At 42.2% G+C, this 16,972-nt stretch overlaps 1 protein-coding gene across 6 annotated transcripts in view; it reads right to left on the reverse strand.

Annotated features, from left to right (window-relative positions):
- Window positions 1-16,972, reverse strand: part of iqsec1b (IQ motif and Sec7 domain ArfGEF 1b) — a 165,968-nt gene that overhangs the window by 58,035 nt on the left and 90,961 nt on the right. Inside the window, exon 1 of one of the 6 annotated variants that reach the window (XM_067503767.1) lies at window positions 4,716-4,880. The exons of the other annotated variants lie outside the window; for them this stretch is intronic. Coding sequence (XP_067359868.1) covers window positions 4,716-4,762 — 47 coding nt within the window. The 5' untranslated portion in view covers window positions 4,763-4,880. Of the gene's footprint in view, window positions 1-4,715; window positions 4,881-16,972 lie in introns of those variants that run through there. 6 annotated transcript variants of the gene reach the window in all.

Consider the following 16,972-nt stretch of genomic DNA (forward strand, 5'->3'; position numbering starts at 1 on the left):
ATTTTTGGTTTTGCCACAAAAATGCATGGTTATGCTTAAAATTAAGCACGAAAACGTCAACAGTGTGGTTTAAATATATACAAACAAAGTAACAACATCAACAAATAATATAGTAACAACATCGACTGACAATATCAAACATCATCAAATACAAATCTGGCACCTGCACGAGATGTCATCGATTTTCTTTATGTCTCCCTCAAAGGTACGTGACATACTGAACTATAACTATAGGCTTGAAATGCCTGATAACTTGTCATCCAGTGGTATGATAACACACGAATAAGTCATCTATAAAATGACCAGTTCCTTTGAAGGGGAACTTAGCGTCAGGCAATATGTTCCGGGACACATCTAGCCGATGTCAAAGTTGTTGAATATAACCTGCTGTGTTGGGTCGCTTAGGCTTCATCTGGGTTGACGAGCGGTGCTAGAACACACCGCAAAGACAAGGGCCAACAAACATTCCACTGCACGTTCTGTCTTATACGGGAAAGAGGGAAAGCAGAAGACCTGGCACAGCGGGGATACAAACTATACGCAATGCAGCGTTAGCCCACTAATGTCACACCATTCTGACTCAGCACAGACGGTTTATAACTACATCTAATTAAGGATATGTCAAGTGCGAGTTGTACTGGTGCTGTTAATAACATGTCGAGACGCGACAAAAAACCGACAGAGGTCTAACTAGTGCCAATGGTGCGGAACACTACGCAATGACTCTGCTGACAAATGCTCTCCGACAGGCCCAACGGGTTGATAATGGCATGAAAATCAAATCATATTTTTTACATGTATTAGTAAGTAGAGATATATGCATAATTATGCAAAAATACAGAAAAAAATCCAAAGGGTTTACAAACATTCAAGGGTTGGACGGGTTTTGGAAATTTATGTAAATAAATTTCATAATTGCACACAACACCAGTCAGTGTCATCCTTTCTAGACAGTGACCCTTTCAGAAAAATGAAGGGGTCTCTCGTTAGGTCCTTTCTTAGATGCTTTTAGTTATTTTATTTTAAATAGCTGGTTCAGGAAAAATGAGGTAAAAGAATATTTAACATGCCCATCAGTGGTAGCCGATTAAATAAACAAATACACAGACAAATGTATTTTACCAAGATCAAAATCTATAAATATCCTAAAAGTGTAACATACACAAAAACATATAATAATACTCCAGAAACCCGCTGGGAGTCTAAGCAGAACAGCTCGAATCAAATTACAGTTGGAAACGAGACGCTCCAACTCTTAAATATTTATAACAGCTAATTAAAACACTGGCATACGGTCAAAACTCAAGCAACATTCTTAAAGCCAAAACTTTCTGCAGAGGTTGTCGTATCATTTTGCTGTTCAAATCCTTCAAAACAAACTCTACTTCACAGAAGCGTAGACCAAGCAAAATGAAACTCCCCTGTCCACTTGTCTAATGTGTCTGTCATGCAAGAGGCACAGTCGAGGTAAATTAGATTTTTACTTAACAAGAACACACGTGACAAACCTCATCAGGGTGAAAAGAATTCCTTCCATACTAAAGACAAAAAGTGTGAAATTGCTGAGGAATGGCAGCTACAATAAAGTGACCTTGTAATTGATTGAACACAGCCACACATGCCAGCTTCACTTACAACCCAGTGTTGAGACAACACAACATGCAGTATTCTCTGTTGAAAAAACTAATTCACATGATCTTAGAGCAAAAAAATAAAATAAAATGGAATAATATCTGCCTTTCCTTGCATAACCCCTCCAGCTGTCTGCCAGGGAATCAGACCCCCACTTACCATTACAGTAGGTCATCGGCCCTCCTGCCTATATTCTTCAGGTGTGCCCCTCCTGTTCCTGCTGCCAGTCCTCCGCAGATGCAAAGGGGAGCTTCTGTCTGACAGCGCCTGACTGATTGCTCTGTGCTGCTTACAGAAGGCCTTGTGGGAGCGCTGAGCCGATACGACTTTAAAGAGCAGGATGTTGGACGGCCAGGTCAGCCCCACTTCACAACAAGGAAGGCATCAGAAAGAAGGTCTGGCTCTGATGCACCGCACATCTGCTCGCAGACAAACAGCCAGCCCTCATCTGTTTGCCAGGAAGTTGTGCGAAGCTGGAATAGTTGAATAGGATTTGTTGTGGACTTACTGTACTTCCTCTGCTTGGGGAGGACAGGGAGCACGGGATCCAGGCAAACATGCATGTGCTTTAGGTCACCGCGAACTGGCGACTCCAGCTCCACTCTGAGTCAGATAAATAAATAATACCCTGTGCTCCTTAGGCTTCCAGCTTGAAATGTCCAGATCAGGTTCCCTGGCCTCTACTGTTTCACTGGCAAACATTTGAAAGGGCCTGCATGCACACAGCTTTAGAAATATACACTGTGCTAAGATTTCAAATGGCCTCCTTTGTAAAGCCAGGCTCTTAAAAGAGAATTTATTACAAAACAGCTTCTGCAACGCAGGTTAAAAATCCCCTACAGATAATGAATAGTGTAGGAAACCTCTCTCTCTCTCTCACTGTCTAGAACACACATTGATGTACAAGCACACACACAGATGGGATTGGTATGTAGTCAAGCACTGGCATGGGGGAAAAAAGTGTAGCAGGGTTGGAAGAGCGCAATACCTGCATAAGAGAAGAGGAGAATTACTGGAGGTATGACTCCTGGTTTGAGGAATGTAGTGCAGACTGAAAACGCGGCCATCTTCTCCTTCTCTGTGAGGAGAACTATCAAAGGGTCAATCCGTCATTCTCAACAATAACACTGTGAAAGTCTTGAGGTATATAAGGCAGACAAAAAACAGCTTCCTGTAGCTTCCTGTAGCTTCTAGCTGCGATGAGCACTTCTCAAAGGGCTCGAACATTATTAACTATGTCAGTCAGCTTCTTACTCTGAACATTGGGCTCAACATGAACATACACTCACAATATAGTAAAAACATGTTTGGTTATTTGCGGATTTGAACTCACTGAGCCACAGAAAAGGTCATGAATTCCTGTGCACAGGGTGAGATTCAACTTCTTTCTTGCCACAGCGAGAGAACACTTTTATTAAAGCTTAAAAGCTTTCAGAACCTGCTGAATGCTACCTGCAAACAACAGACACTGCGCTTCAGCAAGGCAAGCTGAACACAATAGCTTGTAAAAGCCAAGTGGTGCAGCTTGAGCTTGGCTCCAGAGAAGCTAAATTGCATAATTTACTTCATCAGCTGCTGCTCAGTGGCACAAACTGCGAATAGTAACGGAAATGTATGACACTAAACTGCAAATGTGAACAAAGCTAATTTGAGCTAGACTTTTAAAAATACCACACTTTAGCCTCTAGCTCCACTACACGTGTGAGTGACTGACTAGTCATTTTTAGCAGAGTTTGACAGAGGGGGCTCCGAAGTCAAGAGGAAAATCCATGTAGCATGTAAATCAGCAGAGACGGAAAATGTGTGAAGTTACACAAGACAGAGTGCGTGTGCTGTACCAGACAGGAATCAGAAATTTAACAGAATGACCTGACTGACTGTGAAGGAGGAACATTTCTGTATTAAAGCATGAACTCCAAGCTGGAGCTGGCCAACACGCAGAGACTGGAATTACAGACCATAGGTATGTCTGAATGGTGATTGGCTACTGCTGACTCCGGCTGCTGTGGCCACAATGGCCACTAATTTTAGTCTTTGCCATGGTGAAATCACAGTGTGGAACCATTAATACTTTAACCCATCCTCTCACAGCCTATTTCAAATGGTTTACCCTTCTCAGTACCTCAGACAAAACACATGGAAGCAAGACTTTTAGTCTTTAATGAAGTCTTCTTTACCTTTACCTTTGTCAAAACCTTTATCTAATTTAATTTGTGCAAAATATGTTACAGTTTTAAAAGCAGTCTGCCAACCTCAGTGATCATATAGATCGAATACACCTACCCTTTCAACTGACCCACTGAACGACCCGCTGTATTCTGAATTAGCCCCCCCACATGGGGAGTTAGGCTTCTGAAAATGCACCTCATCTGACTGCGGGCATTAAAATGGCAGATGCTGTCTCTTACAATGGCACCAAAATACTATTTTGCACCCTAAACACTTTACAAATGCCGGATTTAAATGTGCATTCATGGAGGTTTGGTTAGAGTGAGGCACAAGGACATCGGGGTTAGGTTGGTTTATGGTTAGGTACTGAATTAAAACGGTAAGTCATGTTTCTGGATCAATTTGCAGCATCGTCACATCACATGACAATTAACCATTTAGCAGTTGTTTTTATCCAAAGGGAATTAGGGGCAACTTGGAGTTTTGCCCAGGGACAGGAAAACATCATGTAGCCAGGAGGAACTGGGACTTGAATTATTGACCCTGTGATTCGTGAACTGTTTTACTGTACTGAGCTACAGCCACCACCAACACACACAATCCCCAGTTGGTTTTTTACTGGACTCAAATTCTGGTGCTGTCTTGACCCATCCATCCAACCTCGTCCTGGCAAACCTTTCAGTCTAAACGCTACTGTAGGTGACTTAGTTACGTTCACAAGCAATCTGAGCACGTCAATTTGGGCACGTCATCACTATTCTGACATGGAAAAGACTAAATAATTCATTGAAAATATAATTAACTGAATTTGCGGCTGTAGCAAAATTCACTATAAAATAATAATTTTCAAACTTTTAGAAAGTGAACAGTTAACAAGATCTCCAGCACATGGATGTAGATTAGGATCCTCCTACCTTATGGTTCTCACAGAAATGCAGTACTTCCACATTAGACTCCACATGCCCTCGGCATCATCGGGCTACAAGCTTAAGATCTCAATTAATTAAGTTCTCAGATATGAGCCTGAGAGCCAAAACAAGACCCCAGTGTCTTCAGGCAAGTCCAAACAGTCTGCCTGGGAAAGTAGCAGCTTCTAGCAGCAGTCACCGTTGCCACTCCTCCCTGCTCCCATCACTTGACCACAAAACATGAACTAGTCTTTCCTTGATCCAGAGGACAGATGACTAATGCTCAGTTATTTCACTATCTGCTCCCTCTGACTTCCCCATTTCACTTCTTTTTACTCGGCAAGCTGTTTTTGTCTGAGGAAAGCACAGCACAGACTTATCCAGCATTACCAAGTAAGGCCAGCAGCTAAGGGGACCAGACACAGAGCAAAATCCCTCCTTGCTTCAGTGTGTAACGTTAGTGCATGTTCGCATTCCACAGTCCCTGCCTCACCGGCCTATCACTTACTGTTGCAACATAATTCCCAACTAAATCCTCTCTGTGCCTCTTTGAGGTTTGGTTATTTTTGGTTTCTTTTCATCAGGGCCCTCGTGCAGTCCCAGATCTCACCTTTGTTCACACCCTCTAAGTAGAGGATATTTACTGTAAGGGGTGGGAAACGCAATTCCTGCTGAATGGGTTTACATGTACAGTGGAAACACTAGACTGTGTTTAATGTATCACTTATAAACCATTTCAAAAGAAAATAGAGAAGTGTGAAACATCACAGGCAGAAGATTTAAAGTCCGATGAAATGTGGAGTAATAGTTCAGTTGATTTTGCAGACACAACCTAATGTGATGTGTGTGGAAAAGAAAAACATTTACATACCAGTGAAGCCTGACGTGTGCACAGTTATCACCAGGATTAATATTTAAGTCAACAGGTCTAAATTGCTACTGGTCTGTATCAAACCCAAATGGAGGAATTTCAAAATGGAGACAATCATCATTACGCATCTTCAAATCTTAATCTTTTCCACTAAGGAGAAGTGAAAAAGAGAGCAGTGCTGAAGATAATACTCTAGATGTACAATGTTTTGTAATGAATATTGCAGAGGTACTAAACAACTAAATACAAGTACTCAAGTACTGCCTATGCACAATTTGAAAGTATTTTAAGTTAAGCAAAGCTACTTTCGGTGAAGTACTTTTCAGGCAAGTACTTGACTATTGAGTTTTGCCACCTCTGTAAATCTAAATCTGAATAGCAACACAAAAACAACTGCAGTAAAAGTAAAAGTTATGTTTCTCTTGACCATGCGAAGGAGTACAATTATAGAGTAAACAAAAATGTTCCAGTAATAATTACTCTGGAACTAAACAGTACTTGAATAAAATTTTCACCATGGCTTTAAAGAATATTGTATATAGTGTATAATGTTTTGACAGATAATTACAGTACATTAGAATAACACCTAAAATCTTAAAGTAAATCTGTTTGATTTTGTGGCCAGTATGTCCATAAGGATAATATATTAATCGAGAACCCTTTGTTAGGCCAATGATACACAATGTTTCCTACACTAAAATTCACTAGGCTCCATCAGTTTAAATCGTTGGCCACACCAAGTGTTCTAAACACATTTTAGCTGCACAGTGTGTATGGATACACTCACAAATAGTAATGCAAATCCTTACAGTAACCATGTGAGTAGTTTGCCTTTGTTATTTTAGATGCTTAAGAATAGCCGAGTATTTTCAGTCCCCGTGGGCCTCGGTGGCCTTCCTCTCAGCAGCTGCCAAACATTTCTCACTGTCTCATCATATGTCTGTCTGTCTCTGACTGCAACTCTCATTCCAAGTCAGCTGCTGGCAATCAGGACGACTTTGAATTTTACAGCAAGGAAACGAAATCAAATACAGAAGACATAATCAAGACTTACATACAAGTTAATCAACAAAGTGAGCATCAGTGTGCCCCTGTGCCACGCCACAGGCCTCACACCTCTGATTAAGACTGTGTGCGGCTCCGAGTTGCAGCACCGTGCTTGTACACATTCACACGGGAGATTGATTTGACGCTTCAGACTTTGATGTTCCTATTTCACGGCACAAAGAGAGAGTGGCTGATATCAAACTGACCGCTACAAGGCATATCTGCCACTGGATGGTGCGGAACGGGGCTGGGAGACCGAGCGCCCTGCGGCATGTGGTGTGAAGGAGATGCTGGCAGAAAGAGACAAAGCTCTGTGTCAGCGCATGGTCGGAGGACAGCACGCTCACTGGCCCATAAATGACTGCAATTAGTATTCAAACAGAGACACTGTAGCTTTCTTTAGACACCAAATCACTACACAGGGTTAGTACTTCTCCCTGTTTTACAGCCTTTCTCGGACTATGAAAACCAAATTGAGGTCAGTCCCATTATTTGGGTGAGCTAGTGTGAATCTGGAAAGGCTCTGAAAATGTATCAGTGATTCATCTGCATTTGTAAAGAGTAAGGGGAAGCTCCACTGGGATCCACCTGAGAAAGACCAGGGACCTGATCCATGCCTTTAGAAAGGCTTTTGATGTTGAATTAGGTCCTCAGCAGAGACTGTTCCCTTCAGTCCACAGTGAGTGTAGAATATATAAGGCCATGGCTTTGCCTGCTAACTCAGATAAAAAAAAATACTGTAATCAGATGAATACTTGAGGAAAGAGGGCAAAACCTCTTTTTTTTTTTTTTTTTATAGGGAATTAAAATGCAAAAAAGGAGCCACTTTTAGGTGCAATTATTCCGTCAAGCTTTAGCAAACGGTGAAGCTCAGTTCACATCTGCCTGGAGAGAAAATGTGAGACAAAGTGGAGTCAGTGGGTGTGAATGATAAAGGGGTGGGTGAGGTGAGTGTCTTTAGTGCTGATGAACTACCATGTTTGGACAGTTTGATGTCGGCCGGTGACCCACAACGGCAGAAAAGGTGCAGCCATATTGAAGAGTTTGTCACCTGCTCGCTGCCTTAAAAACAGCCTGTCAACACAGTCCCACCCCAGCTATAAACATCCAGGTAGATCCATTAGGTGCCCTGGTAGCTGAACGGGCAGAGCATCAGGCTCTGATTCAGAGGTCTCGTATAGTTCAAATCCCAACCCCTGCACCAGGTGTTTTTGAGCGGGACGTTTAGCGCCAAGTTGCTTGTCACCACAGGCATGGTGCACTAAGCTAAACCTTAACATGGTTACGAAGACTTATGCGGATTATCATTTTGGTTCATCTGAGACTGATGGGGATTTCGTGGGTTTTGCAGGTCAGCTCGTAAACCAAATACCTGTACAAAAGATAGATTTCACTAAAATCTGTCCAACCAGCTGGTGGTATTACTCAAATGTCAGATCAAACTTTCATGAGATGTTTTTGACAGGATCAAAGTGGTATAGAACCTGTCTAGTACTCAGTGTGTATTTGTGCACAGTGAATTATGTCTTAAAGGGTGACTTCACCAATTTTCAGCTTGCTTTCTATGGCTTTGGTTTAGGGTGTGAACTTCTGTTTGACTTCCTCATATCAAAATGTTCCTCTGCTTCTAGCTGAAACACTGGAGTTTTTCCATCATTAGGAGTTCTGATAATGTAATCTGGAGGACCCATAATTACAAACTCCATAGCATGAGCAACAAGGCGACATAACCAGAACTGAAGGTTCTTCCAAGTGATGTCATCTGGAGGTGTTTTCCAGCAAGAAGTTGAGATATATGTTAATATAGGGAAGTGCAATACCAGTGAAAGGATCTTTTCATATTTGAATCGTGTTTTCATGATAAAAGTGCTACACGCAAGTGGGATTCGTGCGCAATTTGATGAAACGACCCTTTAAAAATATTAGCTATATATGCGTTAACTGCAGTTAACCAAAGCCTTTTATGAGCAGGCCTGTCCTTTGTTTATAACGTTACACTGACCCCAACACAGAACTGCATCTGATTACCATCTGGCTCCCAAAACAACTCGGCAAATGCAAATGAGCAGTTTCCAGTTCGAACACACTCAAAAGCAACACAACAGTTTGGCTCATCCTCAAGCTTAATGAAATGGGGTCTCCACCATCCAATCAACGACTGGTGTCTCGATGAAAAACATGCAGGCATTAAGCCATGTCATGGGGGGGATGTTTTTGTCTTCACTCCCCCAGAGACACGGCTGAGTGGAAGAAAAGGTGGGGGTAGGGCGGGTGTAACCATGAATAAATATGACCTGAGGTGTGGGACAATTCACACTCAGAGACTCGCGTCTCAACATCACATATTCCCCTTTTTGATTAGCATCCTCTGAACCAGACCAAGAGTTTGCTGACTCCAGCTGACCCCATGGGTGTCTCTCTCATTACACTAACAAAATGGCATGAAACACGCAGCTAAGATCTGCTTTCCAGCTGAGTGTGTCACTTATTTTGACGGTTAAGACCTACACTGCACAACTTATCTGAGAGTTTTAAAAAAAAGTAGCCTTTTTGATTCCTGGCTATTGTATAACAGCAAGTTAACAGGCCTTTACCGCTTAGGAACACATTTTCAGTTGTCCCATAATTTTATATAAGTTCTCAAATTAAATGCTTTGCAAAGATAAAAAAGAATTACCCAGTTTGCTAACTTTAAGACTTTTTTGTAAAACAATCATCTGTCTTGTTAAATCGTTCACTATACCATTTTAGTTGACTACTTAACTAACCTCTAGCCTAATAAAAAACTTTGCTTTCCTGTTTTTGAATCTTTATATGCTGTAACTACAGTCAACATATAAAGTCTATGCAAAAACTATTTTTATAGTTAAATTCAGTTGATGTAACATGATATTATGGCAGTTTAATCATTCAGTCTATAATATACACTGATCAGCCACAACATTAAGGCCTGGGTTCTTAATATTGTCACGGCGGACGAGCATCAGCTTGGTCACTCTGAGCAATCTGTGGCCACACAGCCACAGGAAAATGTGATTGCCGGAGTACAAATGATCCGCTCCAAGTTTCTTTGTTTTGGTCCTTTAGGCTTATCCCGTACGTTCAGGGTCGCCACAGCAGATTATTAGTCCGCATGTTCATTTGGCACAGTTTTTCCCTTCCTGACGCAACCCTCCCCAATTTCTATCGGGCTTGGAGCTGGCTGCGCAGCTGGGGATGGGGAGACGGGCTACTGGGGTTTCAGTGTCTTGCCAAGTAAACACTTCGACATGTGGTTTGGAACTGCGTGGCATGAACCTCCGGCTCTACGGTCAGTAGTCGGCCCAACACGAATTATCCACTACAAGTATCACTTCAAATTTTTTTTTTATTCAAGAAAAAGTACTAAAATAATTTTCTACATTTTATTTAAAGTACAAAAGTTAAAGTACTTGACTAAGACTCCAATGTATTTTAAACAAGACTGATTATAGTAAATATAGCAAAACCTGTACAGTACAGGTGATTGGCTCAAACATAATACTTTCATTTCATGTTTTATATTAAAACTACCAGGTGGTATTTATGTTATGGATGATTGGTTAATACACTTGGGTAAGAATGGAACATCAGGTGATGTTTCAGCATGGGTTAAGCTATACTTAGCCATAATGCAACCATGAATGTAGTAAAAGAACTGCATATGGCACTGTCCCCAGAACTTTGGAAAGCGTTGGCAAACAAATCACACCTGAATATCAGCAAAGACTGATCAGAATGCGGCAGATTTGTCAGGCAGTTATTGCTGCAAAGAGAAGTTTTTGGATGGAAGTTTAACATGTAAATTAAAACATTATTCTGTGCTCAAATATGCTTCAAATGTATTTGTGCTAATTTGTTGTGTTTTGTGATCCATTTCGACTATTTAATTTAATAAAACCAACAAAAGATATCAGAAACAAAAAGTGTGTGGGTTGTGTGTGTACACCTCTTTCTCGCTGCCTCTCACTTCCTGTTGTAGTGGAGTGCGTTATAAGAAGAGGTGGTCCTAAAGTTTTGGAAACCCTATTTAAAATGAATAAGGGGCCAAAACATTACAGCCACATCTTCTTATAATGCACTGCAGTAAGACTCCACCACCCACCATGACTTTAAAAATAAACACATTATCACCTTATCAGTAGAATTATCACCTTTCTGACACTTTCAACCTAAAAACTGAGAAATGATAACTTTGTAAAAGTAGAATTCATGGCAGAGCTGCTGTATTGGTGGTCATCATTTTATGCCTAATTAGTATTGTCACATTCTCCTGACTTGAACACAGACAGTGCATGAAAAAACAATACAGTAGCGTGCAGAGCGTGTGTTGCCTCCTGCTGCCGAGCCCATAAACGTGAGTGGGACAACATGCACAATAGCATGGATACTGCACTGGAGCTTGTCGGGCAAACCAAAACAATAGAGATTTCACTCAGACCAGTTGACCTCGCTGACACATGGGGCCCCTTTGTCCCCATTTTAGCTTCCCTCACAACAAAGCACGGGGGCTGGAGTGTAATTGCTGTCCACCATTCATGTCTGGTTTAAACATGACAATTCAGGAGACAAGCAAGCATCCTGGGCACCCACATTTAGAGATGGTTGATCACACAGGGTTACCCCAAAAGACGCGACATGATATTACAGAATTATTCCAAGCTATGTCAAATAAAGAAAATGTAAACCTTTATTATAAACAGACATTATATTAATATATCACCTTACCTTTTATAGAAACCGTGCAGAGGTTGTAGACAGAGGAACTGCCAGTAATCCAAACAAAATGCTTTGAACCTCAACATTCTGTCAGCCAGGTGCAAAGCCTTAGATTAAAAAGGGCATTCTACACGGGGTCCGTACAAAAGTTTTTAAAAAATAGATTGTCTCACATTTGGAAGAACAAAGCAAATAGTGCACAGTTTAGACAGTATAAGCTACAACACTGACACTCCACATGGTACAATCCCATCTTAGCATCTGGCTTCATGTATGTGAGCCACATGGAGGGGGGCTGAACCTGCATCCCTCCGCTGCTTTTGTTAAAACTGAGGCATTTTGTGCTCTCCTGTACTCCCTGTATGCCCAGGTAGAAGCTCCTAGTGCCTTGAGAAAGGAGTCAGCTCCTGGTTATCATGGAGAAAAAGGTTGGTCCAAACACAGCCATCAGTTGTATAAAGCCCTCTTCTTGATCTGCTCATTTTCTCCACGCTTCTCCCCAGTCAGTCAATAGCAGAGGAGGTTCCTGTCTCCATCATCACTGCTCCTCACAGTTGAGTTACAGCTGCTCCTATTGTCTAAGCAGCCACACTGACAAGGTCCGACTCTGCTGCGCCTCGCTGGGACAACAAAGCACACAAAGGCCTCCCTCAGTGGCCGTATCAATTAGGCTTTATCAGATGCTGCACAGCCTCTGCCAGGCTGGGCCGCTCAGAGACAAGCTAATCAGCAGAAGCACATGGTGCACAGAGGGGCGAAGCCGGCACCCACGAAGGCCAGCCTCACACACACAGACATATGTGCATAAAGCCAAGGCCGGTTGCCAGGACAACCATAGACACAGCAATAAAAGATAGTGATGGACCCTGGATGTGAGACCCTGATTGTTAAGGAAGTGAGCTGGTGCGTATCAGGTTGAGGAGAACCACACAAAACTAATCAAAAATCCCCATACAAGAGTCCAGTTAACATTTCCATCATTTAACAAGAAAGCTGCTATCAATCTTCCATCATTAGACATCATTTTGAACACAGTAGTGGGACAGACAAGTACAGATGCATGGATGAATTAATGATGAATTTAGAAACACAGGTCTTTAATACTTCATGATTACATATGTTCCCTAAACTACAAATCTGTGTGAGTGTTTCAATATCACATACGTTTTAAACAGGTTTGACAAGAGATAAAGAACTAACACATTGCTTTAAAGGTCCAACTTCTTTGTTTTAGTCAATATGGCACTGAGGAATAACGCCTGCATATGAACACTGGTGATATCAAAGGGAACTGTTCATCCAGCTATTAGCTGTGAATCCGTTTTAACTTTACCTACGCTAAACACACCCTAGCATAAGTGGTCACTCTCTGTTTAACTTCACTGTTGGGTGGGTGTCATGCTCACTGCCATGATGATTCAGCTGTCAGTAACATCCTGGCAGAGATGCGCCAACGGAGGCTGGCCGTGATGCCAGTGCTGCTACAGCTGTCAGCTCTGGCTCCGTCAGCTCACTGTGCCACAGAGCAGGGATAGTGGGGAGCTGCGCAAAGCGATACGGCAATTATTCAGCCTAGTGTGCTGCTTTGAAGTGAGAACAGACAGCATTTTGTAAAAGGGTGTGAGTCATGAAAATAGCAGAGGAAAGTATACAATAGAGAACAGTACTCTATGGGATGATGCTGCAGACTAACACCCAAAGTCCAATCTCATTGTATCTAGTGTTTTAGCTGACTGAAGCTCTACACTAACCAACACTAACCTTTAGTGTTCCAGTTATTAAAGTCAACAGAATACTAGAACGTTTCAGGTAATGAATAAGCGCTGCACAGTTTGATGAGAATGAAGCTCTGCAGTAAAGCACTTCTATAAACTTGAGGAAGTCGCAAGAAATGATTTGCTTTTCCTTGTAACATTACCATGTGTGCAGAAGATTTGACATTTGTTGTGCCAAGAAATATCACCAAGACATTCTATAATCAGTGCATTTACATGGACTTAAGTAACCAGGTTACCGTCGGCTTTCGTGGAAAAGCGGATTTCTTAACTGTCATATAAACGGGAAAGCTGGTTTCTGAAATTGGGGCGGGGAATTACATGCCATGTATATGGATAACCAGACATTGTCCGGAGCTGCATCACACAGCAGCAGACTGTCTGATTCACAAACGTCCTCACAGGAGAAACTTGATTTCAGCATGGGATCAGTGCACACACCAAGCACCACACGACAGAAAACGTAGGGTGTGTTGTTTAAAGCAAATCAAAGCCGTGCATTCAAACATAAAAGTCGCTCGAATGATAGAAACGTTATCAACACGCACAGTCGCTTTTATTAAATCATCCTGACAATTCGGGACAGAGCAGCATTCTGCACACATGAGCTCACACTAGTGTTGTAGTCAAGTCCATCTCAGACAAGACTGTGTCAAGACCATCGGGAGCGTCTCATTTGGACAGTGGTTGGGGTTTCTAAAATACACCCCCTCTGGATAAGGTCAGGAGAATATCAGGATTTCAGAGCATGTTTTCGGCTTTCTCCAACTGTGCACGTGTGTAACTAATGGATGTAGACAGAAACATGCAGCTGGGTGAAAGAATGAAAGAAAGGAGAGATCATTAACGGGGTGGTGATGTCCCAGTTTTCAAACAGAGTCTGCCTAAAGTCAGACAGACAATTTAACACAAAGTGCCTTGTAGGAGTCTAAAAAAAGTCACATTGCCCAACTGATTTATTTTATATTTAGATAGCTCTTTTTGTGGATCAGCTGTCTCCCACTTTCTCCCCTTTCTTTACCTTTGCACATTCACTTTGCTGTGACACACACACACACACACATAGAAAAAGTCCAAAGCAGCATTTTCTGTTTCTCTTCTGTGCACCAGGCTTCCAAAATTAGGCGAGGTGGAGGAAAAATGAGGTTACTCTTCTCCTGCATGTACATGTGGATTTTACCATACCCCAGTTACTTAAGTGCATGCAAAGCCAGTCAGTATAGAGCTGGATGAACACTTTAGCTATGTGTTTGAAATGAGTTAAAACACAATTAAAGGTAATTTAATTAACTACACTGAACCTTACACAAGATTCCTGCTTTGATTTGTGTTCACTTGTGGTTATTTAGACAATCTGTGGCCAATAATGGATCCTACATTTGTCAGTGCAACTAAATAGAGTTTTGCTGTTATGCCACTACTTTACAATCTACATTTTCCTAATGTCGACTCTGAATAATGCCAGTGATCTCACAAGGGTTGTTTGTGGAAAGCTACCACGATGCTTCACAACACAGATGATCTGATGTGACGTGTAAATGCTCTTTGGTTTGACAACGCAGCAAAAGACGTTTCCTTTTCATTCTAATTATGGAGTGGGCCACACATGTTGTGAGCAACAGAGTAAACAATTCCTTTTGTGTCAGCCACAGTCTTGCGGGGGGGGGGGGGCACATTATTGAGCAGACGGTGCAAACAAATGGGACACCATCCATCATGCGGTTTTCTACAGCCTGAGGTCTGGGTGCAGGCAGAGTGAAACATCCTCCATGACTGAACAAAAGGAATTCCCATGTCAAAATCAGATCCATTACTGCAGCTTTATTTTGGAGAACTCTAATCAAGAATTTGGTCAGAGAAAGAACATAAATCAGAGCTTTTAACTAACATGCATGTGTTAGGATAACACAAGAAGCTGTCATCGTATTAAACTCTGTAAAGATCTAAAGTAAGGGCTGTTCTATTGACTGTACCAAAAGCAGCTCTTCTTGTGCACTGGTGTGGGCTGGACCTAAATGCGCTGGAGGAAAGACAGCATTATGCTAATAACTGCAGAATATGTTTGGCACCTGGGGAAGGACAAGTGCTTCACTTTAGCTGAGGTTTGCTTTAATTTGCAGGCCTTAACTGGCTTAAACTTCACATACTATTCATCTTGGAATGAAGTTAAAGCCTCTCAAGACACAGCATAAACGTGAGGAAACTGCAACTCTGAACTTCTCTAGACATCACGGAGAGAAGTATGTCAGGGTGCAAAGCCCGACATTAGACACAACCTATCCTGCGAACGCCCAAGTCCAAAGCTTGGTTAACGTCCAAATGAGCCCATGTGTGAGCAGCACATTCTCTGGTGAGCAAGTGGGTGAGTAAGCATGGTGATGGTCTGCTTATGCGACTGGTGCTGCTTTTATGATCTGCCAACAAAACACCTTCCGCTTAAATCGATGGATGTTTTGTCCACATGAGAGAACGCGATTGACTCGGACAGTCATCCGTTGTGTGCTACAACAATATGGGAGAAACAGGTGTGGACATTAGCTACAATTGCAATTAGTCATTTAGCACATGCTTTTACCCAAAGTGACTTACAAGCAAGCAGCAGACACTAGGGACAACTTGAGGGTTCAGTGTCTTGCCCAGGGACTCCTTAACTTTAGCCAGGAGGACTGCGACTCAAAGCATTGACCCTATGATCCGCAGAATACCGATCTGAGTAGTTCAGTCCAAGCTATTGGGTTTGGTCCTTTGGGGAAGAGTCCAAAAACGGTATTTAAACATCCTACTGTGGTCTCTGTGGTAAATGTTACGTGGTCCGGGTCAGACCAGCAGCATGTGGAACTTACTCGACATTGTCGTCAACTCAAACAATCGAACACCTCTCGGGAAACTCCTCCTCGAGAAGCTTTTTTCCAGAGGAGTAGCCTAAGTGCTTTCTGGATGACAAAGGTCTATTCCTGCATCTGAAACCCGGTCTTAGACACTTTTATAACACTGCAAGTAAAGGCACACAGGCCTGACACTATAAATGCCTTTGAGGAAAGAGTGTATGAAGGCGTGTGCTATTGCCCCTCTGAGCCTCAGCTTAAGTTGTGCGTGTGCACACAACCACGAGGCCCAGGCAAAAACTAGACAAAAAAAGGAATCCAACAAAAGCACTTGATCCAAACCCCTGCTGGGTTGGTAGGATGTTGCTGAATTGCAGTTTGAAATGGACTTCAAGCAACTACTATTGACTACATGTCAGGATTAGACGGGGTTGCTTTAAAAAGAAACCAAAGTCTGAAAGCTAGAATTGCTTGATCAGAAAACTTGTGCTTTTAACTTTTAGCCGCTTCCAACTTGATGTCGAAAAACAATAAATAAATGACAATAAAGTCAAAATAATGCCATCCTTCCAGTCAATCATGCATTCTCATTTCAGCTTCGACGTATGTAGAAGCAACTCCAAAAGAACATGCTTGGAAAACTACAGTGGTTTGTATTTCCTCGAGAAAACCAGCTGAAGCAACAAACCATCCGCCAGCAGCCGCAGTCCTCTGCTGATTTAGTTGCCAGAACAGATCCCATTATCTTGTTTATCCTCATGGAAATTTAACTGTTTACCATGTGACCTACATTTTCTCTACCGATCCAGGTTTCAGGCAGGCATCTGAGGAGACACAGTTTGCTGGTGAGTTTAGTGGGTGTCATAAATTTGCATGATATGATCAAGATAAGAGTTTGATGCTTTGTTCCCTCTGGATCTGAGGCGAAGCTTCACAGGCACGACTGAGAAAGTGTGAGACAGAGGAAGACACATTGGTGCCATTATCTGATGGTGCCACCTCAGCCCT

The sequence above is a fragment of the Channa argus genome, chromosome 5 (assembly GCF_033026475.1).
Source record: "Channa argus isolate prfri chromosome 5, Channa argus male v1.0, whole genome shotgun sequence".
Lineage (NCBI taxonomy): Eukaryota > Metazoa > Chordata > Actinopteri > Anabantiformes > Channidae > Channa > Channa argus.